The sequence below is a fragment of the Vulpes vulpes genome, chromosome 1 (genome assembly GCF_048418805.1).
Source record: "Vulpes vulpes isolate BD-2025 chromosome 1, VulVul3, whole genome shotgun sequence".
NCBI classification, from domain to species: domain Eukaryota; kingdom Metazoa; phylum Chordata; class Mammalia; order Carnivora; family Canidae; genus Vulpes; species Vulpes vulpes.
This window is the reverse complement of record NC_132780.1, coordinates 78,860,086-78,884,347: the sequence shown is the minus strand read 5'-3', so window position 1 is coordinate 78,884,347 and position 24,262 is coordinate 78,860,086. Positions and strand designations below refer to the sequence as shown.

At 39.5% G+C, this 24,262-nt stretch overlaps 1 protein-coding gene across 7 annotated transcripts in view; it reads right to left on the bottom strand.

Annotated features, from left to right (window-relative positions):
* The window catches only part of SYNE1 (spectrin repeat containing nuclear envelope protein 1), a 450,176-nt gene extending 426,621 nt beyond the window's left edge, over positions 1-23,555 (bottom strand). For 4 of the 7 annotated variants that reach the window (XM_072767661.1, XM_072767728.1, XM_072767677.1 and 1 more), the window contains exons 1-2: positions 22,783-22,999; positions 14,706-15,012 (exon numbers count right to left, since the gene is read on the bottom strand). In XM_072767661.1, the coding sequence (XP_072623762.1) occupies positions 14,706-14,772 (67 nt within the window). In that variant the 5' untranslated portion in view covers positions 14,773-15,012; positions 22,783-22,999. Of the gene's footprint in view, positions 1-14,705; positions 15,013-22,782; positions 23,000-23,300 lie in introns of those variants that run through there. The other 3 variants (XM_072767663.1, XM_072767691.1, XM_072767685.1) reach the window with 1 other exon arrangement.
* Between the last annotated feature and the right edge of the window lie 707 nt (positions 23,556-24,262).

Below are 24,262 nucleotides of genomic sequence, written 5' to 3'. Positions count from 1 at the left end.
GGATGCATTTTTGATTGGGTTCTATGTGAAGTAGAGATTTATATTTAATAAATTCTTCAGGAATTGCCCTTATCCAATTAACTTCCAAGAATTTTGCAACTCTTCCTGGGGAATGCACAGGGCTATTCTTTTATTCTTCCAGAAATGAATTTGAAACTATATGCACATGTACTTGGCTCACTCAGCCCTGATATTTATATATATAAACACATAATCTTTTTATATACCATAAACATTTGGAAGCATGGACAGATAAAGAATGTTAACAACATTAACACACTTGATCACTCTCTCCTTGAATTCTTTCTTCTCTTCTAGATCTTCCTTCTCTCCTCCTTTTCTTACCACAAAGGCTGCAGCTTCTCAGTCTCCTTTGTGGGACCCCTCCTCATTCCCTCACCACCAGTGGCTGATGCTCTATGTTTCAAGGCTTTTTTTTTTTCCTATCTGTCCTTGTTCTCTGGGTGGTATCAATCAACTGCATAACTTTAAATTCTGTGTGCTTAAGATCTCCAAATGTTTTCTCCAGCTGTGTCCTCTCCCTTGATCTCTACAGTTCTATATGCCCAGTTACTTTCTGGGCTATCCACCAGCCTTCTAAAATGTAACATATCCCAAAAGAGCTCTTGGTTTCCTCAACCCTGTTCCCAACAGTGTTTTGTCTTACCTCATTTCAAAATGAAAAATGAGAGGGTCAACTTTCATTCCTCTCTCTCATACACCACATCCAATCCTTGAGCACATTATTTCAGCTTTACTTTAAAAATACATCTAGATTTTTACCACTTCTCTCTCCATCCACTGTTTAACATCTAGTCCAAGCCACTCTAATCTTTCTGTGACTTATCCAAATTATCCCCTTCCTGGTCACCCTGTTTCCATCACTGAAAATCAATATCTTACATATTTATATTGCATTCACTCAACAAATATTTATGAAGTATCCACCTTATGAAGTGCACTGCCTAGTCAATGTGTAGGGAGCACTGATGTGTATATGACCCAATTTTTGCCTTCAAGGTGTTTATATTCTGAGTGCACAGATTAGCCACAAACATAACATAATGCATACCAATTGTAGACAATTTCAGGAATAGTGCTACAAAGTGCTAAAGGCATTTAGACAGAATTTCTGATTATATCAGCAATAGAGCTCTCTCGGAGGATGCTGAATTTAAGTTGAGCCTTGATGATAAGATGAATTTTAGGAGTAGTCAACAAAGCTCATTTATGAAAGTCACAGAAGGACACAGAAGGGTCAGGGCATCTTGAGAGCATTGCAAGTAGTGGCATTTGGCAAGTATCTAGGGATAGGTAGGGGAGTGAGAGGAGACAAATGTTGGGCAGTTAAGATGAAGTTTGAATAAGGAAGCCAAGTCAAGAAGTTGGGACATTAAGAGGGAGGTCAAGAAGTGAAGGAAGAATTATCATCATGAAAGTAACAAAATTAAGTGGTATATTAAGAGGAATTAATTTGAAAGCAATGTGTAGGAATGCTTTATGTTCTGTTTGTAAGCCTCAGATGCTCTTATATTTAGAGGCCTGCCACATACTATACAAGAGCAATAATGTATACTCACACTGCATATTTAAATATATTTACATATATAATATAAAATTTTTGAATTAACCTGATTTACATTTGACTAGTTGACATAATTTTAGTATTTGGAAACCTCTATTGATTTTGATTTAGCAGTTTTCTTTTTCTATCTGAAAACCAATATTTTTCAGAAAATCCCAGAAGGCCTCTGGTACTTTCTCCATGATGTGTGATAGATAAAAAGGCTCTGCAAACAGATAAGTTTGGAGGACAGGGCATTATTCAAATTTAAATACTTTAATGCATTTAAAAGTAATATGAACATGTAATATACCGTTAGGAAGGAAAAATATCTTTAAAGCATTCAAGTTAAAAAAACAACACACAATAAGCACTGGTTGTTTTGTTTTTAATTAATTTATTTATTAGAGAGAGAGAGAACGTGTAAACGGGGGAGTTGCAGGGGGAGAGCAAGAGAGAGAATCCTCAGCAGACTCCCCACTTGGCATAGAGCCCCAGGCTCGATCCCAGAACCCTGAGATCATGATCTAAGCCTAAATCAAGAGTCAGGTGCTTAACCATCTGAACAATCCAGGAACTCTGTAAACACTGGTTGTCATATGTAAGTAATGAATCACTAAATTCTACACCTGAAACCAATATTACCACATATGTTAACTAACTAGAATTTAACAAAAACTCAGGATAAAAGGCAATACAATAGGTAAATGAGTAGACGGTATGAGAACCTAGAACTGATATAAAATAAAAATCAAAGTAGTAAGGTAAAATGCATTTTGTTTTTTTAAGAGTTACTTTATTTGGTTTTAGAGACACTGTGTGTGAGCAAGGAAAAGGATAGAGAGAGAAATAGAGAATCTCCAGATTTCCCACTGAGCATGGAGCATGACACAAGACTCAATCTCATGACTTTGAACTCATGACCTGAGCTGAAATCAAAAGTTGGGCACTTAACTAACTGAGCCACCCAAGTGCCCCAAAGGTAAAAAATGTTGTTAAACGTTAAAAAAAAATTTTTTTTTTAATTAGAAAAAAGCAAACAAACAAAACAAACCCAACAAACATCTGAGAAGTCAACATGGATGCTTGTTCAGGTCAGATATTTGTCCTTAAAATGATTTTATGGGCAAAAATCAAGTTTAATTAAAAATAAAACTCATGAAAATTTCTTTTAAAGAGGGCAAATAAAGTAGGACTCAATTTAACTGATTTTTTTTCCTTTGCTTTTATATGCATCTTGAGTAATTTCATTTTCAACTCATTAATTTAGGGATTGTGATTTATCTATTTACTCATTAAATGTTTATTTAACTATGATGTTCCAAAATATAAATAAGTGATCATTGTTTTGTGCTGAGTTTTGCTTAGTATTTAAATCTGAGGGACTAGCACACAACATTCATTATAGGAAAAAGATTAAAGCAAAAAGAGAATTTCAGCCTAAATACAATAAATGGATTTTTGATAACATTTTGAGGTTTAATAAGAAGAGTCATTAAGTCAGAGTAATAAAATTTAGAACCAAATCTCTCAAGGCACTCTAAAACAAACAAACAAACAAACAAACAAACAAACAAACAAAAATCCAGAATCATCATGACTGGCAAACCTTTCCTTCCCTGATACTTATTTCATGTTAAACTAAAAGGGAGGGGTTAAGATGACTTAGTAGCAGGGGGATCCTTGTCCCTCAAACAGAACTAGGTCAACATCAAATAACTTTGAACAATGAAGAAATCAAATTGAGGATTAAGAAATTATCTGCACAATTGGAGGGAAGGAACATGGCAGATATGAGGTTCAGAAATGTGAAATGGGGGAGAGAAAAGCCACAATGCCACAGTGGGGAGGGAGCCTTTCTTGTGGAGAAAGTTGGTGGGGGGGGGGGGGTAGAGAAGAGGAAGCAGTGTGTAGGGTTCAAGTAAGTTACCAGAGTGTGGGGATACCCTGAGTTGCACTGGGAAAGAATGCATCCCTTCCTGGAGTACATTTGGAAGAAGGTATATTGCCTCTCTAAGGACAAAAGGCTCACCTGGTGCCATTGAGTAGCCATTCAACAGAAGGGGAAAGAGGGCAGATAACTTGGTTGAAGCTTTTCACTGTTTCATCATAGACTCCAGGCACCTGCCTAGCCATGCAACTGCTTTTCTGGGGCAAAAAGGTGCCAGGCACAGTGCATTGAGGCTGTCCAATGGGGGAGGGAAGCAGGTCTGTGCCTTGCTGAGTTCTTTAAGATTTGGAGTTTTGAATCCCAGCTGATGGCCAGAGATAAAACATAGGTAGAATTATGGTATCAGGTGTGCCAATGGCTTGAGTACAGACAAGTTGAAGGCAGGGATCTAATGAAAGCCAGGGCAGGAGGGGAGATTGTTCGCTTTTCTGTGATAGCTTTCTGAACAGCAGTAGCCTTGAGTTTCCCTCCCCTGGGATGAAAGTCCAGGGTGACACCATCCTCCCCCACTCCCCGCCAGACAGCCAGCACAGTTGAACATCAGAGAGAAGCACAGAACCTCCAGTGGAGGCTGGAGTTGCTTACACCAGACCCCACTACCCTGCACCCTATAGGGGCATCTTTACTAAGGGAGGTCTGACTGTGAGACAGTGTAGTGGGCCTCCCCCTCAGAAGACCAACACCAGGCTCCTATGTGTAACAAGTACACTGATCATAGAGTGTTACAAACCATCAGCTTCAGTTCTGGGGGAAATAGGAAAAGGCCTTTTTTATTTTTAATTTAATTTTATTTCTTTTTTTCTTTGGAATTAGGCTTACAGTTTTTGGCTCACTTGTTTGTTTCCTTTTTTGTTTTTTGGATTGCACATTTTCTTTTCTTTTTTCCTTTTTCCTTCTTTCTTTTTCTTTGGAATCAAGTTTCTAGTTTTTCATTTGTCTGTTCATTTGCTTTTTTGTTTCTTTTCCTTTTCTCTTTTCTTGATCAGGCTTTTTTTGGTTTTCAGGCTTACTTTAACAAACAAATCAAAGAACACTAGTTAAAGGTCCAAACACTCCCCACGGCAATTAAGGAGGAACTCTGCAAAGGATGGACCTCTGGGAAAGAACAGCCAAAACACCACAGCAGACTGCATACAGCACACACCAGAAACACTTCCTGAAGTGCCTGAAGTGCCCTGGACAGTGTATGATCCCTTCTTAATATAGTATTACTCTCAGGAGCAGGAAACATAACAAGCTTTCATAACATACAAAAGACAGAAACCTAGACATAAATGACATGATGGAATTCTCCCCAAAAGAAAGATCAAGAAGAAATCATAGCCTGGCATTTGCTCAAAACAGATATAAGCAATATACTTGAACAAGAATTTAATTTTTTTTTAATTTTTAAAATGTATTTATGATAGTCACAGAGAGAGAGAGAGGGAGAGAGAGAGAGGCAGAGACACAGGCAGAGGGAGAAGCAGGCTCCATGCACCGGGAGCCCGAGGTGGGACTCGATCCCGAGTCTCCAGGATCGCGCTCCGGGCCAAAGGTAGGCGCTAAACCACTGCGCCACCCAGGGATCACAAGAATTTAGAATAACAGTTATAAAAATACTAGCTGGGCTTGAAGAAAGCATAGAAGACACCAGAGAAACCCTGGCTATAGAGATAAAGGACCTAAAAACTAGTTAAGCCAAAGTTAAAAAAAAAATGTTATAAGTGAGATGTAAAACTGACTGGTTGTAATCACAATAAGGATAGAAGAAGCAGAAGAATGAACAGGTGATATAGAAGATAAAACTATGGAAAATAATGGAGCTTGAAAGAAGAGGGGAAGAAAATTACTAGATCAAAGATATCGACTTAGGGAACTCAGTGATTCCACAAAGTGCAATAATATTTCTATTATAGGAGTCCCAGAAAAAGGAGAGTGGGGGAAGGGGACAGAAAGTTTATTTGAACAAATTATAGCTGAGAACTTCCCTAATCTGGGGAAGGAAACAGGCATTCAAGTCCCAGAGGCACAGAGAACTCCCCTCAAAATCAACAAAAACAGGTCAACGCCATGACATATCATAGTGAAGTCTGAAAAATACAAAGATAAATAAAGAATTCTAAAAGCAGCTGGTGACAAAAGGCCCTTAAAGTACAAGCCTGACACATCAGGTTGACAGCAGATCGGTCCACAGAAACTTGGCAGACCAGAAGAGAGTGGTATGATATATTCAACCTGATGAAATGGAAAAATATGCAGTCAAGAATACTATATCCAGCAAGGCTGTCATTCAGAATAGAAGGAGAGAGAAAGAGTTTTCAAGACAAGCAAAAACTAAAGTTCATGAACTCTCAACCAGCTAGGCGAGAAATATTAAAGAGGACCCTTTGAGCAGGACAGAGAGAACAAAAGCAACAAAGACTAGAAAGGAACAGAGACAATCTACAGGAACAGCAACTTTATAGGTAATATAATGGCCCTAAATTCATATCTATCAATGATTACTCTGAATGTAAATGGATTAAATACTCTAATTAAAAGACCTAGGTTTATTAGAATGGATTAAAACAAAATGAAACAAAACAAGACCCATCAATATGTTGCTTACAAGAACCTCATTTTAGACTCAAAGACAATTCTAGATTGAAAGACAGGGGTGGAGATCTATCATGCTAATGGACATCAAAAGAAAGCTGGAGTAGCCATACTTAGGTCAGATGAACTAGATTTTAAATCAGACTGTAATAAAAGATGAAGATGGATATTATAATAAAGAGGTCTAACCAACAGAAGGTCTAATAATTGTAAATTGTTATGCACCAAGCTTGGGAGCAGCCAAATATTTAAATCAATTAATAACAAAGAAACTCATTGATAATAATACAATAATAGAAGGGGACTTTAACAACCCCATTCACAGCAATGGACAGGTCATACAAGCAGAGGATCACAAGGAAACAGTGGCTTTGAATGACTCCCTGGACCAGATAAACATAGTAAAGCACATATACATTCTTTTCAAGTGCACACGGAGCATTCCACGTATACTTCACATACTGGGTCACAAATCAGGGCTCAACAAATACAACAAGATTGAGACCATACCATGCATGTTTTCAGACCACAGTGCAATGAAACTTGAAGTCAATCACAAGAAAAAATTTGGAAAGACCACAAATACATGGAGGTTAAAGAATATCCTACTAAAGGGGCACCTGGGTGGCTCAGTCAATTAAGAGTCTGCCTTCGGCACAGGTCATGATCCTAGGGTCCTTGAATCGAGCCCCTTATTGGGCTCCCTGCTTGGCGAGGAGCCTGCTTCTCCCTCTCCCTCTCCCCCTCTCCCCACTTGTGCTCTCCTTCTCTCTCTCTGTCAAATAAATAAATAAAATCTTTAAAAAGAGAGAACATTCTACTAAAGAATGAATAGCTTAACCAGGAAATTAAAGATAAAATTAAAAAAAAATACATGGAAGCAAATGAAAATGAAAAAACCATAGTCCAAAACCTTTGGGACACAGCAAAAGTGGTCCTAAGGGAAGTATATACCAATACAGGCTGTCCTCAAGAAGAAGAAAAGTCTCAAATACACAATCTAATTTTACATCAAAAGGACCTGGGAAAAGAGCAGTAAATAAAGCCTAAAACCAGCAAAAGAAGGGAAATAATTAAGATTAGAGCAGACATGTTCTAATGGTAGAAATTAAAAAAAAAAAACAGTAGAACAGATAAACAAAACTAGAAACTGGTTCTTTGTGGTTGTTTTTTTTAAAGATTTTATTCATCTATTTGAGAGAGAAAGACAGAGACAGTGGCAGAAAGCACAGAAGGGAAGAGAAGGAGAAGCAGGTTTTCTGCTGAGCAGGGAGCCCGACGTAGGGCTCCATCCCAGATCTCTGACATCACGACCTGAGCTGAAGGCAGACGCTTAATCGATTGAGCCACCCAGATGCCCTGAAACTGGTTCTTTTCTTTGAAAGAATTAACAAAACTGATAAACTCCTAGCCAGACTTATCAAAAAGAAAATAGGACCCCCCCCCAAAAAAATAGGACCCAAATAGATAAAGTCATGAATGAAAGAGAAGAGATCACAATCGACACTACAGAAATACAAATGGTTATAAGAGGATATTATGAGCAATTATATGGCAACAAATTGGACAACCTGGAAGAAATGCATAAATTCCTCAAAATATATAAACTACCAAAACTGAAATAGGAATATATAGAAAATTTGAGCATTCATAATCAGCAAAGAAATTTAATCAGTAATCAAAAATCTCCCAACTAACAGGAGTCCAGGGCTGGATGGCTTCCCAGGGAAATTTTACCAAACATTTAAAGGAGAATGAATGCCTATTCTTCTGAAGCTCTTCCAAAAAATAAAAATGGAAGGAAAACTTCCAAACTCATTCTATGAGGCCAAATTACTGTGATTCCAAAACCAAAGACCCCACTAAAAAGGAGAATTATAGGCTAATATCCTTGATCAACATGGAAGCAAAAATTCTCAACAAGATACCAACTAGCTAATTGAATCCAACAGTACATTAAAAGGATTATTCACCACAATCAAGTGGGATTTATTTCTGGGCAGCAGGGGTGGTTCAATATCTGAAAATCAATCAACGTGATACACCACAGTAATAAAAGAAAGGATAAAAACCATATGATCCTCTCAATAAATGCAGAAAAAGCATTTGACAAAATACAGGATGCTCTTTGGTAAAACCCCTCAAGAAATCAAAGATAGAGGGAACATACCTCCATATCATAAAAGCCATATATGAAAAGCCGACAGGGAATATCATTCTCAATGGAGAAAAACTGAGAGCTTTTCCTTTAAGGTCAGGACCATGACAGGAATGTCCACTTTCACCACTGTTGTTCAACATAGTACTGGAAGTCCTAACCTCAGCAATCAGACAACAAAAAGAAATAAAAGACATCCAAATCAGCAAGGAAGAAGTCAAGCTTTCACTAATCACAGACAGCATGACACTCTATGTAGAAAACCCAAAAGACTCCACCAAAAAATTGCTAGAATTCATATACGAATTCAGCAAAGTTGCAAGATATACAATCAACATAAGGAAATCTGTTGCTTTTCTATATGCTAAAGATGAAGCAGCAGAAAGACACATCAAGGAATCTATCCCATTTACAATTGCACTAAAAACCATAAGATACTGAGGAATAAACCTAACCAAAGAGGTAAAAGATGTGTACGCTGAATACTATAGAACATTGCTGAAAGAAACTGAAAAAGACACAAAGAAATGGAAAAATATTCCATGCTCATGGATTGGAAGAACAAATATTATTAAAATGTCTATACTGCCCAAAGCAATCTACACATTCAATGCAATCCCAATCAAAATAACACCAGTATTTTTCGCAGAACTAGAACAAACAATCCTAAAATTTGTGTAGAACCAGAAAAGACCCTGAATAGCCAAAGTAGTGCTGAAAAAGAAAAACAAAGCAGGAGGTATTACAATCCCAGACTTCAAGCTCTATTACAAAGCTATAATCATCAAGACAGTATGGTACTAGCACAAAAACAGACACATAGATCAATGGAACAGAATAGAGAACACAGAAATGGACCTCTCAATTCTATGGCCAACTAATCTTTGACAAACCAATAAAGAATATCCAACGGAAAAAAGACAGTCTCTTCAACAAATAGTGTTGGGAAAACTGGACAGTGACATGCAGAAGAATGAAACTGGCCCACTGTCTTACACCATAAAAAAAAATGAATTAAAAATGGATGAAAGACCAAAATGTAAGACAGGAAACCTTTAAAATCCTAGAGCAGAACATAGGCAGCAACCTCTATGACCTCAGGATCTCTTGCTAGACATGTCTCCAGAGGCAAGGGAAACAAAGCAAAAATGAACTATTGGGACCTCATCAAGATAAAAAGCTTATGCCAAGTGAAGGAAATAATCAACAAAATTATAAGGCAATCTATGGAATGGAAGAAGATATTTGCCAGTGACATATCAATAAGTGCTAGTATCCAGAATCTATAAGGAACTCATCAAAATCAATACTCCAAAAATAAATAATCCAGTTAAGAAATGGGCAGAAGACATGAATAGATATTTCTCCAAAGAAGACATGACATACAAATGGTCAAGAGACACATGAAAATATGCTCAGCATCACTCATCATTAGGGAAATACAAAATCAAAACCATGAGATACCACCTCACACCAGACAGAATGGCTAATTAACAGCTCAGGAAATAACACATGTTGGCAAGGATGCGGAGAAAGGGGAACCCTCTTACACTGTTGGTGAGAATGCAAACTGATGCAACCGCTCTGGCAAACAGTATAGATTTATCTCAAACATTAAAAATAGAGCTACTCTACAACCCAGCAATTGCACTACTAGATATTTATCCAAAGGATACAAAAATGCTGATTTGAAGGGACACATGCACCAATGTTTATAGCAGCACTATCAGCTATAGCCAAACTATGGAAAGAGGTCAAATGTCCATCAACTGATGAATGGATAAAGAAGATGTCATACACACACACACACACACACACACACACACACACACACACAGGAATATTACTCAGTCATCAAAAAGAATGAAATCTTACCATTTGCAACAATTTGGATGGAACTAGAGGGTATTACGCTAAGTGAGATAAGTCAGCCAGAGAAAGACAAGTATCATATGATTTCACTCACATGTGGAATTTAAGGAACAAAACAGATAAACCTATTGGAAGGGAAGGAAAAATAAAATAAGATAAAAAACAGAGAGGGAGACAAACCATAAGAAGCTCTTAACTATAGAGAACAAACTGAGGATTGTTGGAAGAGAAGAGGGTGGGGGGATGATGCAGTATACGGGTGATGGGCTTTAAGGAGGGCACTTGTTGGGATGAGCACTGAGTTTTGTATACAAGTGATGAGTCATTAAACTCCACTCCTGAAATCAATACTACACTATGTGTTAACTAACTTGAATTTAAACTAAAAACAAACAAAAAACAAAAAATTATTTCATTATTTATTATTGTTGATTCTACTTTTCAGTTAACTTTTTTGTTAGCCTAAGGTTTTCTTGTATAGTACAATGGATTTATAGGAAATATTACATTTAACCAAGGGTTTAAATTTGGTCATAGGGCAGCCGGGTGGCTCAGCGGTTTAGCACCACCTTCAGCCCAGGGCGTGATCCTGGAGACCCTGCATGGAGCCTGCTTTCTCCCTCTGCCTGTGTCTGTGCCTTTCTCTCTGTGTCTCTCATGAATAAATAAATAAAACCTTTATTAAAAAAGTTGGTCATAAAAGCAATTTTAGAGGGAAACCACAATTATCTTTTACTGAGCAGTTAGCAAACCTTATAGATGTATCTCCAGGAATACATATTTATCCCTTTTCTCATTTCTTTGTCTTTGAATTTATTCACAGGTTTAAAAATAAAAGTTTCACCTTGCAGTCAATAATCCTCCTTTTTTACCAGAGTGATCTCTATAGGACACTTTAGTTTGCACGTTTTGAATCTTCTCTGGCATTTACCACTCACTCTATAAGATTATATGGATGCTTCCCTGTCTTACAATAACAAATACTGATATGCTAATTAAAAAATCCTTATACTTTGATATATCATCTTCAGATAAAAAAAAAGTATTCGATAAAAGCCATTCAACACATCTTTTTTAAGCAGACATTATGCAGAAGCATGATGAAATTGACAAAGATATTGTCAGTATCTTCAAAATTTTATAACATTAAGAGTTCAGACATCTCCTTTTTTTGGATGTGACTAAAAACTAAAGTCACTCCACAAGCCACCCATGGAATGGGTTCCCTTAGCCTTTAAAGAATGGAAAACGTATATACTAATTATGTGAATTTAAAATTTTAATACTCCTGTATTATTCTATTGTCTTATATTTGCTTTTAAGGTCATATTTAACTTGATGAAAGTTACAGAAACATTCATTATTCTTAAGAGCAAATGAAACTCTGCATTGCAGTCTGCTGGCTCATCCATAATTCAGCATCCCAGCCTAAAACATTATGCTCAAACAAGCACAAATATTGGCAAAGGTGAAATATTGAACTGCTACAGTAGCAGCTAAATTACGTAGCAATCTGTGTGTGTTTCAATTTCCTAGCACTAGAAATAAAAATTAAAAGCAGAAAAACAGTCAACAATTATGGTTATAAACTAAATAAGCAAAAGAGCAAAGCCAAGTTGCCATTATTCAAAGCTACATGATTTTTATTAGTTATACACAGATCTGATATGACAATAAAATCCAAGAGGGGGGAGAAACATTAGTTGCTTGGCTTATCTATCTAAGCAAAGAAAAGAGGATTCTAGAAGAATGTTCTTATGGATTTGAACTTTGAAAATAGCAGCTGTGGTTCTTTTTTTTTTTTATTATTAGCAGCTCTGGTTCTATTTAAGTTAACAGATTTATTTTTTCCTCAAATATATTCCCTCATTTGTCATAATTATCTGGGCAATAATGCCAGTCCTCCATTTATTAGCACCATGATTACTGGTTCTTACCATCAGGCAAGAAGAATCACTAAATATCCTCGACAAAAAAACAAGTCTCCTCTGTCCAGGGACTTTGACTCTTGCTTGGTCTCAAAGCATCAGGAGGATGCACAGTGAGCTGTGAGATGCAGGGGAGACACAGACCTAGTCAGCTGAATCAGCACAAGTAACCCTGCAGATCAATATGTTAACAGATATATCCACCAGATCACCTTCCCTTCTGACCCTTTTGTTCTGTTTCCACTGCTGTAGGCTAGATTCATTGCATCTTGTGGCAGTACAGACCTTACATTTGTTGCCATTAATAACACACACACATATATATATAGCAGAATTGATGTCAAAACTAATGATAAATATCTAGTGCTTAGAAATTTTGTCTTCTTTCGAATGGTAGGATTTACTGTTCTAAATTTGTCAGATATCCTTATGACATGTTATAATTCTTTCTTTTACTAGAAAGGGGAAAGTAATTAATACAGTGAGTATAGTCACTTTATTATGTAATAAAATTACTAGTTTTAGGTACCACATGATATATAAAACCATCAACACTCCTCCTCAAATTTGCATAACTAGAAAAATTTGCAACAAATTATCAAACCTATGTCTCTTCATCCACTTTTTTTCCGTGACTTTTTGAACATCTCACCAGATGACTGTGTTTATAACTTTTAAAGCACCTTTTGTCATCATCTCACTGAGCTTTGAAATTATCCAGAGTGAGAACAGTCCACATTTTATAAGCCAGGGGTCCGAAAATGCACAGATGTTACATAGGACATCCACTGTCATAGGCCACGTGTAGGAGGGGAGTGGGGGCTCCAATGCTTTACCCCACTCCACACACCTCTCTAGAAAAACCACTGATCTATACACTACGGAAAATAATAAAACACCGAGGCATCAGTCCTCTTCCCCTTCCCTCTTACCCCAACTACTATAACATTGGAAAAGGTTCCTTCAAGCCAAAATAAGAATAAAGAGTAAACTGTTTGTAGGATCATAGTCTGATTCTGAATTTTTTTTCAAATTTACCCTGTATAATTTCACCTTATTTTCAATATGTGTATGTGTCTCACCCGAAGAACTTTCACGCTTCATAGACTCAAAGGAATATCTGCTTTATAACCTAATTATCTTCCCCTACACTTTTGTAAGGCACCTGCTACTTTCCTTTTCATCACTTCATAAATGAGGTCACCGAGACACAAAATGGCTCAGGAATTTGTGCCCAGAAAACAGCAAAGAAAGACATGGACAGAAAAATGGAACTCCATCTCAGTATTCCATCCACCCTAATAAAGATGCACAACTTAAGTTGGATATCTTTGGCATTGGGTATACTCCCAATCAGAGGGGGTTTTTTGGCCAGGAAGGAGGTCTATGCCCACATAGATCTGTCCTTTTATCAGCAAGGATCTGTCCTTTTATCTAACCAGGCTCTTTCTGGCATGACAGTGAGAATTCAACCAGAAACATTTGCACTGAAGCCTCAAATATCAGCCCAAGACACTCAGCATGAGAGGGAACCATGTGATTACAGGAGCTTCAGTGAAACTGGTGGTCCCTGGTTAGAGGGAGAAACTCTGCCTTTCTAGAGCTGAGAGCATGCTATAGGCCATGAATATCCATATTCTCATCTGTATTTGAAAGTCAAGAGTGCTTCACTGGAAATTACTGCTATGCACATCGAATGCATTGTAAACAAGGAAGGTGGAATTGTGAGAGATTAATAAGATGGCTGTAGTGCCAAACCACAGTGATCACCTGCTGGAGAGAATAGAAAAACAAAAAGCCAAGTATAACATTACTTTTAATCTCTCTTGACAAAGACCAGAGAAAAACCCTATTAAATTTAGAGATTTTTATACCTAAAAGTACACATTTGAAGCTGGAGGATGTGGCATTAGAATAGTGACAAAGAAGTAATATTTTCATATTCTTATAGATGATTATTTTTATGGCTTAAGGAATATACATGTTTAAATGCATGTTTAATTCATAATTACTTTATTAATTGCATAATTCAGTCACTATAAAATTAATTTTTAAGCTGCCATAACAGTTCACTGCTAATTCTCTGCTAAAACACAGTTTATTGTTAGAGAAAGAACAGTGGTGGAGAATGTGGTTCTAGTCCACACGCTGTCACTTACCATTAATCTTATCATGTCAAAAACTCCCTGGTTCTCATTGCCTCATTTTGCTTAAAGACTTTCTAGATATCTAAGGGCTTTCTAGTTGGGATAAGTAAACTCCTGGTTGGTTTATTTGACCATAGCATAGTTCTTTGTTACCATCATCATGATAACCTTGTGCACTGTCACTGGGTTGTATTGTCCTTGGTGATTGAAGGACAGCTTGATAACTGGATTCCCAACTGGAAACTGAATGACCATCAAGGTCACATGAATGCAGACACAAACCAAACAGAGATCTTTGTCTTTTTTCTACATGAAAAAGATGGCACCTTAAAATATCATGGACTCATCTGGGAATGCTAGGAAAAGAGATCACTGTGATTCCTTGCTATAGACTCATAAAACTAAAAGGAAGTGCAAGCATATTGAAAAGACCCTGAGTTAAGCTGGCATTTGAACTTTAAAGTGTAGTTAAAAATAAAGACCAAACCTTTACATTTCTGCCTCTTACCTTGCAGCCTCTGCATCACATTGGCAATGTCCCGAGGAGACTGTGAGGTCGTCCTGGAAGCTGCCATGGTGCTTCCTGTAGCATGAAACCAACACCAGAGACTCTTCACCTAGGGCAGTGTAGCAGTACACCACTCAAGAAAACATCCTGGAGCTTCTCTAGATCTTTTGAGTCATACACGAATCCCAAGGAACTTGGGACAGAGAGCGAGCGAGTGAGCGGCAGTGCTTCCAAAGATTGAAGATTGAATCCCTTTTTCTTTTTCTTCTTTTATTTTAAGACTGTTCTCTTAAATGAACTCAGGAACCTGAAAAACAAATTAAAATATACAGCATTAATATATATATATATATATAAATATATATTATATACCCTCATGCTAAAAAGAAAACACTTTTTATTCAGTTTGATAGGTGATTCATTACTAAGTGAAACACTTTTAAAGTATTAGGCAAATGTTAAGAATCCTTATATCTGACAAAATAAATGCATACATGAGAGATATATAATAAAGTGGGTTGCTAAAAAAGAAATATTTGCTTATTCTGTGTTTTCTTTTTAAGCTATAATCTCTCTCCATTCATCTATGAAAGTGAATGTACTGTGAAGCCAAAACATTAAGTCCTATTTCTCAATATTCCCAGTTCTCTTATCGATGCTATTTCCGCCTACTTTGTACATACATTTTGCTGTTTCATCTGTACACTTTCCAGGAGTGATATTGAATCTTAGCTTCTAGATAAGCATTGAGTAATGCATAGAATTGTTGAATCACCAAACTGTATACCTGAAACCAATGTAACACTGTATGTTAACTACCCTGGAATTAAAATTTTAAAAAATAAAAATAACTTAAAAAATCTTAACTCCTAATAACAAGTTGCTGAATTAAAACACTAAAAATATCAAAGTATTTCATTCTAAAAATGTGAGTTTCAAATATTCTGATTTTAGAAGTTAAAATGGATATGACATAGCTTCTTTCCTTCCCATAAAGACTCCAAAGTCGGTTGTAAAGCTAGTGTAGGGATGGCCTGAGCAGAGAGGCCATTTCCCTTCTAACCCCTTCCTGAATTCTCCATTTTGAGCAAGTTCAAGTCATTATTATGGACTGGGCAAGGAGAAAAAGGGATAGAAGAGTAGTTGATGAAAGCTTGATATTGATACATCTACTTTGAACAAGGATTTCCTTACCCTAAGGTTAGTTGAAGAGAAGATTTTGCTATGAGAGGATAAATAATGAAGAAAGGAGAAGAGGGTGAACATGCACCCAGAAAGAGAAGCTCAACCAAGGGGCCACACTAAGGCACCCCATGCAAGATGACACTTTATACAATTCCCACTTATTAAGATGAAGGTGAAGAAAAAGGACGGGATGGGCGCAGGGGAGGATGGCAAAAGCAAACCTGCAAACCTGTGTAAACACATACATGTGGGATGGTCCATCTGCTGGAAGGAAGAAAAGAAACCAAAAAGAGTCTATGATGTTATCAAAAACTATATCATGACCTGAATGTATGGTCACAGAAGCAGTATTTTTTATGAGACATTGGTTATATAATAAAGTCTAATTACAAATTACAACTGACTTTAAAAAGGCATTATTAATACTAGTATACATGGTATCTGGTTAGAATGCATGAATGCAAAGCGGTACTACCTATTTTAGAATACTATCTAGATAAAGATGCAAAATATTGCATAGGCTGCTGCCCTGTGTGAAAAGGCATCAGAAAAGTATAGTGGAGCAAGAAAGGATGTACTAGTCACTTGACAGGTTAGGATGAAGTAGTGCAGTGAACAGCCTTAATTGGTAAGAAGGCACAAGCGGACTTCTCTCAGCTACTTGAAAAGATATTTAGAAGGATACTTGGCAGCTTCTGGGCTAGAGAGGTACCTCTCAGTGTGTAGGTTTCCAATGGACCTCTGAGGAGAAATAATTACTTATAGCTAGCCTATCATGCATCAAGGCCTTAAGCCCTGCTGGAATTGTGTACCCATTAGCAGCCTTCATCTCTTGAGGGAAAACATTCCACTTGCCTACATCCAAAAGCTACCATAATTTGGAGACTAATAAACAATGGGAAGTGCCTAAAATCTTACAACTGGCTCCTCTAAACTGTTAGAAAGTTAAGTTTTCCAAATGCAAGAATATAACTTTCTGAACTCTAGCTAGCTAGCTAGCTAACTACGTACATAGAGATGAGGGAAGAAATTCATTTTAATTCAGCTATCCCAAGCCAGTCCCTGCCCAGCACTGGCATTCACAGAAGATATGTCTCCTATCATCAATCAAGAATTATGGAATTAAAAAGGATTTCTCTCAATTACTGCATTACAGATCACCATGTTTCTACCTTCTTCTAGTTCACATTCATGTTACACAATAGATTAATTTTGAACTCTCTGTCTCTCTCCTTCTCTCTCGTATGTGTGTGTGTGTGTGTGTGTGTGTGTGTGTATTTGAGATATATTTGATATATACATAAGAGATATATACATCTTATGATGGCCACGTTACACTCAGAATTTCTCTACTTATGTCCAAAGTCAGGTTATGTATCCAGTCTTACTTCTACAGTATAACAAAAGCATTCTGATGTCAGAGTTCAATGCTGGGGGTACCAAGATGAATATGACATAGATTCTATTTTTTGAGGAGTTTAGAATATAGTGGGAGATACAACATAGGAAAACAACCAGTATAACAATACCACAGGCAAGTGCAAATATAGAGATGGAAAATGCAAATAAAAAGTTGTTAACCTAATCAGAAAATTCTCAGTGTCCTGGGAGGGAGCCTACCCCTGAACTGAGTCTTGGTAAATGAGTCAGGTCTAGTGAGGAGAAAAATATGAAAAATACAGTTCAGACGGAGTGAATAGTTCAAGCAAAGTCATGGACACAAGAAACAACATGACTCTATGTGGGGGTACCAAGAGTTAGATTGTGAAGGACTCTACCAGGTGACACTCTGGAGCTGAGGCTGGAGAAGGAGGTAGCATCAAATGATTGAGGGCCCTGTGTGCTATGCTTATAAGCTTGGTCCTGATTCTCTGGGAGGCAACAGGAAACCTCTGCAGGAATTTAAACTCTAAGTGCCCAAGTATAATTTAGATTATTCTAAATACAGTTCTTTCTTTTTTTTTAAGATTTTATTTATTTATTTATGAGAGACACACACACACACACAGAGGGGGCGGGGCAGAGACACAGACAGAGGGAGAAGCAATCGCCATACATGGAGCCTGACCTGGGACTCAATACTGGGTCTCCAGGACCAGGCCCTAGGCTGAAGGTGGCGCTAAACCGCTGAGCCACCCGGACTGCCCTCTAGATACAGTTTTTAATTTTAAGGGTGTATTTAAAGGAGACAAGACTGAAAGATCCAGAAAGATCAGTTAGGAAAGTATCTCAGAAGTCAAGACAGGAGATGATAGACTGAAATAGGACAATGAGTACAGGGTAGAAATCTGAAAAATCAGGGAGGGGAGACAGGAAGCAGTTGGTGGTGTTGTCAGAGTCTCTTGGATGACTCTCATGATTCTGACTTGAGATGTTGTGGGCCATGTACCACCAACTGAGCTTAGCAGCCAGAAGAGCTATGCAGGTTTTACTTCTAATACTTTCGCCTCATACACTTATGTCCTTGCTGAACAACTTCACCCCTGTGTGGGGCACGCTCAACTGAGCAGATTCAAAGTGTCCCTAAATACCTGGCCCAGGACTCACACTCTGCTTGAAGCCATCCCTAAACACTCCAGTACAGACTCAGCACTAACAATCCATACTATTATAAATATGATTTTTCTTACATTCATCATCATGGTTAACCTTACACTCTAAGTAGACTGTGAACATTCTGTGGGCATAGTCTGTAACTCATTTTGTTTTGACATCCCACCCATCAATGCCAAGTACATCCCTGAGAACATCCTAGGCCCTCGATACATATACTTGTTTTAGTGTCAACTTCATAATACTTTCCCTTGATGAGAGAACCCCCAGAAAACCCCTCCCACCTCACTGCAAAAGAAGTTAATGCAATGTCCTTCCTTTTTCAGACATAAGATAAAATATTTTGCTTTCATCATCCATGTATACACACATTTCCTCCTTTGTGAAATTATGACATTCTTGTTTTTTACTGATACTCTCACTTGATGGGACATATGATCTGAAAAATTAATTAAAAAATATAAAAGAAGACTGGGGATTAGAAGGTAGGGGTTCTAGGCTTAGCTTTGTTCCAACTAGCTGGATGAGTTTGAGCTGGTTCTGTGTATGGACCATTCCTCAACAATGGCCAATCACAGGGAATGTGTACCGGGACATGCACACACTATGGACTAAGAAAGATCTAGAGCAGAGTCTTAGTTTTGTCCATATGACCTTAATAAAAGTTAACTTTTCTAAACACTTGTTTCTTAATCTGTAAAGTGAAGATATTTTATGCTAAATTAGGTTTAATTTTATCCTGCATAAGTTAAATTTAAAAAGATCATGATGTAATATGCTTAGCAGATTGTTTGGCATGTAGCAGAGTTCCAGCAAATAACTGGTTTCCACGTCCCTTCCCTCAGCCTCAGTTTCTCCACCTGCAATAGGAGAAATGGACCCAGAATGGAGAGGCGCTCTCCAGCATGCTCATCAGTTCCAAAACCAATGGCAGCATAGGTGACAGGTGAAATAACGACTGGTACAAGGTCACGAGAACTTGAAATTCTTTCCAAGAACTGACGGATTACCTAGCAGTGCTCTTGCTGTGGGCCTGACCTATAAAGCCAGAATGTCAGAGGAAGGCTCAGCACCATCGACGAGCTCACTACTCCCAGGGAAATTGAAAAAGTTTTAATAGGTGCAAGAGATTGTGGGCAGTGGTGGTGGTTGGGAGGGGTCCAGTACTGGGATGGAAAGGGAGAATCAGCTAGACACCGATAGATGTCTACTCTACCAATGAGCAGTTCCAGCACAATCTCCAAATCCTTCCAGGAGAAGGAACGAAGATGGCACTGCAGCTAAGTACATCCACCACGCCTAGCAGAGAATCAAGAGCCCATGCTTACTTCGTACATCAAAAATATATTGAGAAACTATTCGTAAAGGACATTAGTACTGAGTAAATAGCTGTGAACAAGACAGATAAGCCCTTCTTAAAGCTTATGTATCCAGAGAGAGAGAGATGTTATCAATAATACCACAACAAAGTAGGGTGAGTTTTGTCACAGAGGAGTCCAGGGAACTGTGAGAGCAAACTGAATACCCAATCAATAACCATCTGCTGCATTTATTGTGCAGAATGCAGGGGGAATGTATACTGTCAGCTATGTAGGATTTTCCTATCTGAACAACATACTCTTCTTAGCAGCCCCTGTGAGAAGCACAGGAGTGAATCATCAAAACTCGACTTCTCCGGTCTCTAAGCAGAATGGACAACTGGCTGCTAAAGCAGTTTCTTGTTTGTGGTCCTAAAAAGAAATGCAGAAAACGTTAGGAAGAGCACTGCTGGGCTCTAAGAACACATCATAAACCAACACAACTACAATTGTAGGTATTGGGAAACTACAGCAGAAAATTGCAAACCCTGTGACCACTAGAGATGATGTGGTTCATTTCTAACTGAAAACGATGTACCATAAAACGCAAACAGATACACAGTAGAGTAGGAAGCATAAATGTTACTAAAATAGATGTCTAAATATGTAGAAGAATAGGACCCCTATTAAAATTCACTACTAAACAAAAATACAAAAGCTAATAACCACATCTCCACCCCGTTCTCTCTAAGTCCTTTGCGGGAGTGAGTCACATGAGTGTCTAATTTTAAATTTAATTATTGTTTTTCTGTATTCATCCTTTAGCGATGGTGTTAATTAATAATCATGAAGAAGGCTGAGCAGTAGAGAAGGAGAGGGACATCTGGAGTTAATATAAATACATAACTTATGTATGTATATGGGCTATCGGTGAATAGTACTGTGAATTATTCACAGTTTTGAACAGGGTAACAAATAGGAACCGGTCCTTTTTCTGGAAGAACAAAAAAGTAAACAAATAAGCAAATGACAAAGTACAGAGCTGACCAGCATGACAGAGAGGAAGTGACATGATTCAATTTTTTTTTGGTTTAACTTGGAATATAAATCAGGCCCAACGATATCTGTTACCTTCCTCCTCTTTTTGTTAGAGTATGTATCACACCCCTTGCCAAATAACTAGATCTGGCTAGATCGGATCACAAGGAGGGACACATACAACACATATAAGAGGAGGAGAAATGTAGATTCCCTCACAGGGGGATCTTGGGCCTCATTGCCTATCATGGGGTGTGGCTGCAGTGCCTAGAGCTGAGAAAACGCTACCAACCTCGCCCTGCCATGGGCTTCTTACATCCTGTTCAGTTATGCCTCCTTTCATTTCCAAGAAGCTGTGTGTGCAGCATACTTCTCAGAGAGTGGGTCCTAGTGTGGCATCCTGTGCATTTAATGCAAGGCATTCTTGCAAGATTCTGAATGGTAAACTACCTTTTCCCAACCCCTGCTCCCTTGCAGGAAGGAATCAAGTGACAAGAATTTTTGTATGGGGACAATGAGAAGAGAAACAAACCAGCTTGGGAAAAATCATTAGTTAAGAGAGATAAAAATGAGTCTATACTGTGATAGCTGAGCAAATAGTTTCAAAGGCCAGCAATATTACTATCTGAGTTTGTCTAAAGATGTGGTTTTATCTTCAGCATGAAACATATTAAGTTAGCATTGATCTGGTACATTTTGTTCTAAATTTGACACAAGTAAGGAACAGACTCAAAAACACAGGAAAAAAATAGCCATGTGTTTTATTACACTGTTCTGGCAATAATAGGTACTTTTTATCCCTAAGATTTATCTTTTTCATCATGGGAAACAGCAAGCCTCTGAAAGAACCACCTTCATGACTAATGATTCAATCAGCATTTTATACAGATGTGGGTCATATTAATAACTGTTGTTTAAGTGAAAATTACTACACAGTCTGTTGCACAAGTCTGGCTTTTGTATACAAATGTTTCCTCTAGGAAAGGGGCTCTCAGATGAAGACAAAAATACAGACACTGAAGGAGAGAACAATAATTCACTTAGAACTTTCTTAACGTTCACAGAAGGTCAGATACATGCAGGTTCTCCACCTCACACTGAAAAGCTCAGAAATGAACATCCCAGGATGCTAACGCTGGTTTCACAGCTGATGCTTCCCCCTAGGCTGGGCCTGAACTTGCAGCCTCCACGCTCTGTCACTCCCCGCAGCACACCCAACCCCGTTTCCCGGATGGACTTTCTTTGCCTTAGGCTGAGAGCTGCTTTATTTTGCACTATTTTCCTGCCCTGTGCCATGCACCTGCCGCCCTGTGAACCACCATTTCACAGAACTCCTCCAGTAGCAAGGTAATATCTCCGTCTGCAATGTGTCTTTCCAGAGAGGAGATGAAAGTTATCTTGCCCTCTAGCGTAGGCACCGCCTGGAAGCCACTGCACGGTGACAGCTCGAGCAGTCTGAAGCCCTGGCCTCCGCACGGTCTCCAAGCCCTGGGCCGTGCTACTCATTTCCCCTCCCCCGCACCCCCCCCCCCCCCCAAGCCCTTCCTAAAATAGTCGAGAGTGGAGGAAGGGAGGCTCCTAGATTCTGTCCAACGCCCCGCATCTCCCATCTGATAGTAGCAACAGTACCGACCATCACAACAAGAGGGTGGCTGCCTTTTGCTTCTGCATCACTGGAGCCCAAGAGAAGTGCCACAAGCGGAAATGACAATCCGAGAGGGGGATATTAATAGGGATATCTACGTACGAGATGTGGGGAGGACGCTCCCCACCTCCTTATCTCCTCATCCCTGAGTATCCTACACGTACACACGCCACCACCACCACCATCACCGCCCTCTCCCTCCCATTAAGCACGCACAACCCCAGTATGCAAGTACAAACTTGCTTACAATTTGCTGCAATTTGCTCAGCTTGCACCCACATTCATATTCTCTCTCTTCCCCCTCTCTCACTCCTTCCTTCCATCTCTCTCTCTCTCTCCCTCTCTCTCTCCCTTTTACCTTCACTCTCCCGGGCTCGTCCAGGTTCCCGGCATCTACGCGAGCTCACGGCCGGCCGCGGGCTCCGGGAGGGAGCGCGGGCGCCGTGCAGGGCTGCGGGGAGCCGGGCCGCCCTGGTTAGGGGTGCAGCGCGCCGGCCGGCTCCCTGCCCGCGGCAGATCCGCAGCCGCGCTCCCCCGGGGCGGCTCGCGCACCCGCTCTCTCCTGCGCCCAGCCGCTCGGCGACTCTGCCCTCCCTCTGCAATCGGGTCCTCCCCTCCGAGGCACCCTGGGGTTTTAGGCCTCCCCCCCCCCACTCTCCCCCGCCCCCCCGCACTAAAGCTCCTTTCCGAGGGGAAGGTCGGCCCGCCGGGTTCAGCCCCCGGGCAGGATGCGGGCACTACCCCTGCCGCCACACCCCTCCCCGGCCCGGCGCCCCGCGCCCCGCGTCCGGAGCCCCGCGCCCGGCTCCAGGAGGAGCAGGTCCCTGGAAGAGCTGGGGGCGGGGGCCTGGAGGCTCCCTCGCAGGCTTCCCCTACCTCTGCAGATGCACGGCCTACGGCTCTCTCCGCGGCTGCAAACCCGAGCCGTGACCCACCCTCTCGGCGAACCTTTCCACCGGGTCCGCCTCCGGGGGAGAGACGAGGAGAAGGAACGGTCGAGAGCCCCGGGAAGGAGATGCGCTGCACTAGCCGCTAACTTTTGCTTGGGGTTCCCGCTGCCCGGTTGACCTTTCTAAGCAGAATGTGTCTAGAAAGGCTGGGGTGGTTCCCTGATGGTCCCAGGAAGGAAGTGATGCAGTTCAGGGAGGACATTTAGCAGACTCCTTTTAAGTCAACTTTCAAAAAGATCCTAACAGCTGACCTTTGGCTCTCGGATCCGTATTGAACAATTTTAGGGAGATTGGTCAGATTATAGGCTTTTGCTGTTGTTTATAAAGCTTAGATTCTCTGAGAAGGCGCTTGACATCTTAATTCTATTTATTCTTGGTTATTCATTAAAATGATTCAGAAGAACCACCAGTCACTTTCTTCAGACTCCCTATATGCATGCTGCACATTGCAGAGCCATTTGTCATTTATCACGACCATGGTGTTGAGGAGCTCCTGGTGTTGCCTAGTAGCGTTCAGGAGAATCTATTTTGTTGTGGTTTTATGGTCTCTAAGCAAAGTCAAACACAGTCTCCCTTCACCAGCAATGAAGCCCAAGTCCAACAGGATTATGGCAACCAAAATAATGGGACTATGTTGCAAGAATCTTAAAAATAATAATTACATCTCATATTTTTAATCTGACAAAAAGAGTTTTCTATTCTCTAGATTTTCTAAATGGAAGGGTGGTCTTATAAAGTTGATGACGTTTCTCTTTGCTTCCTGTCTTTCCCTCACTTGCTGCCAACACTACATGATTAAGCTGTGCATTTTCTTCAAATTCTTTTTTCTTCCAGATCCCCTCAAAACAGCAATATCTGAAAGGAATCTGATAAACCAATCTGATGTGC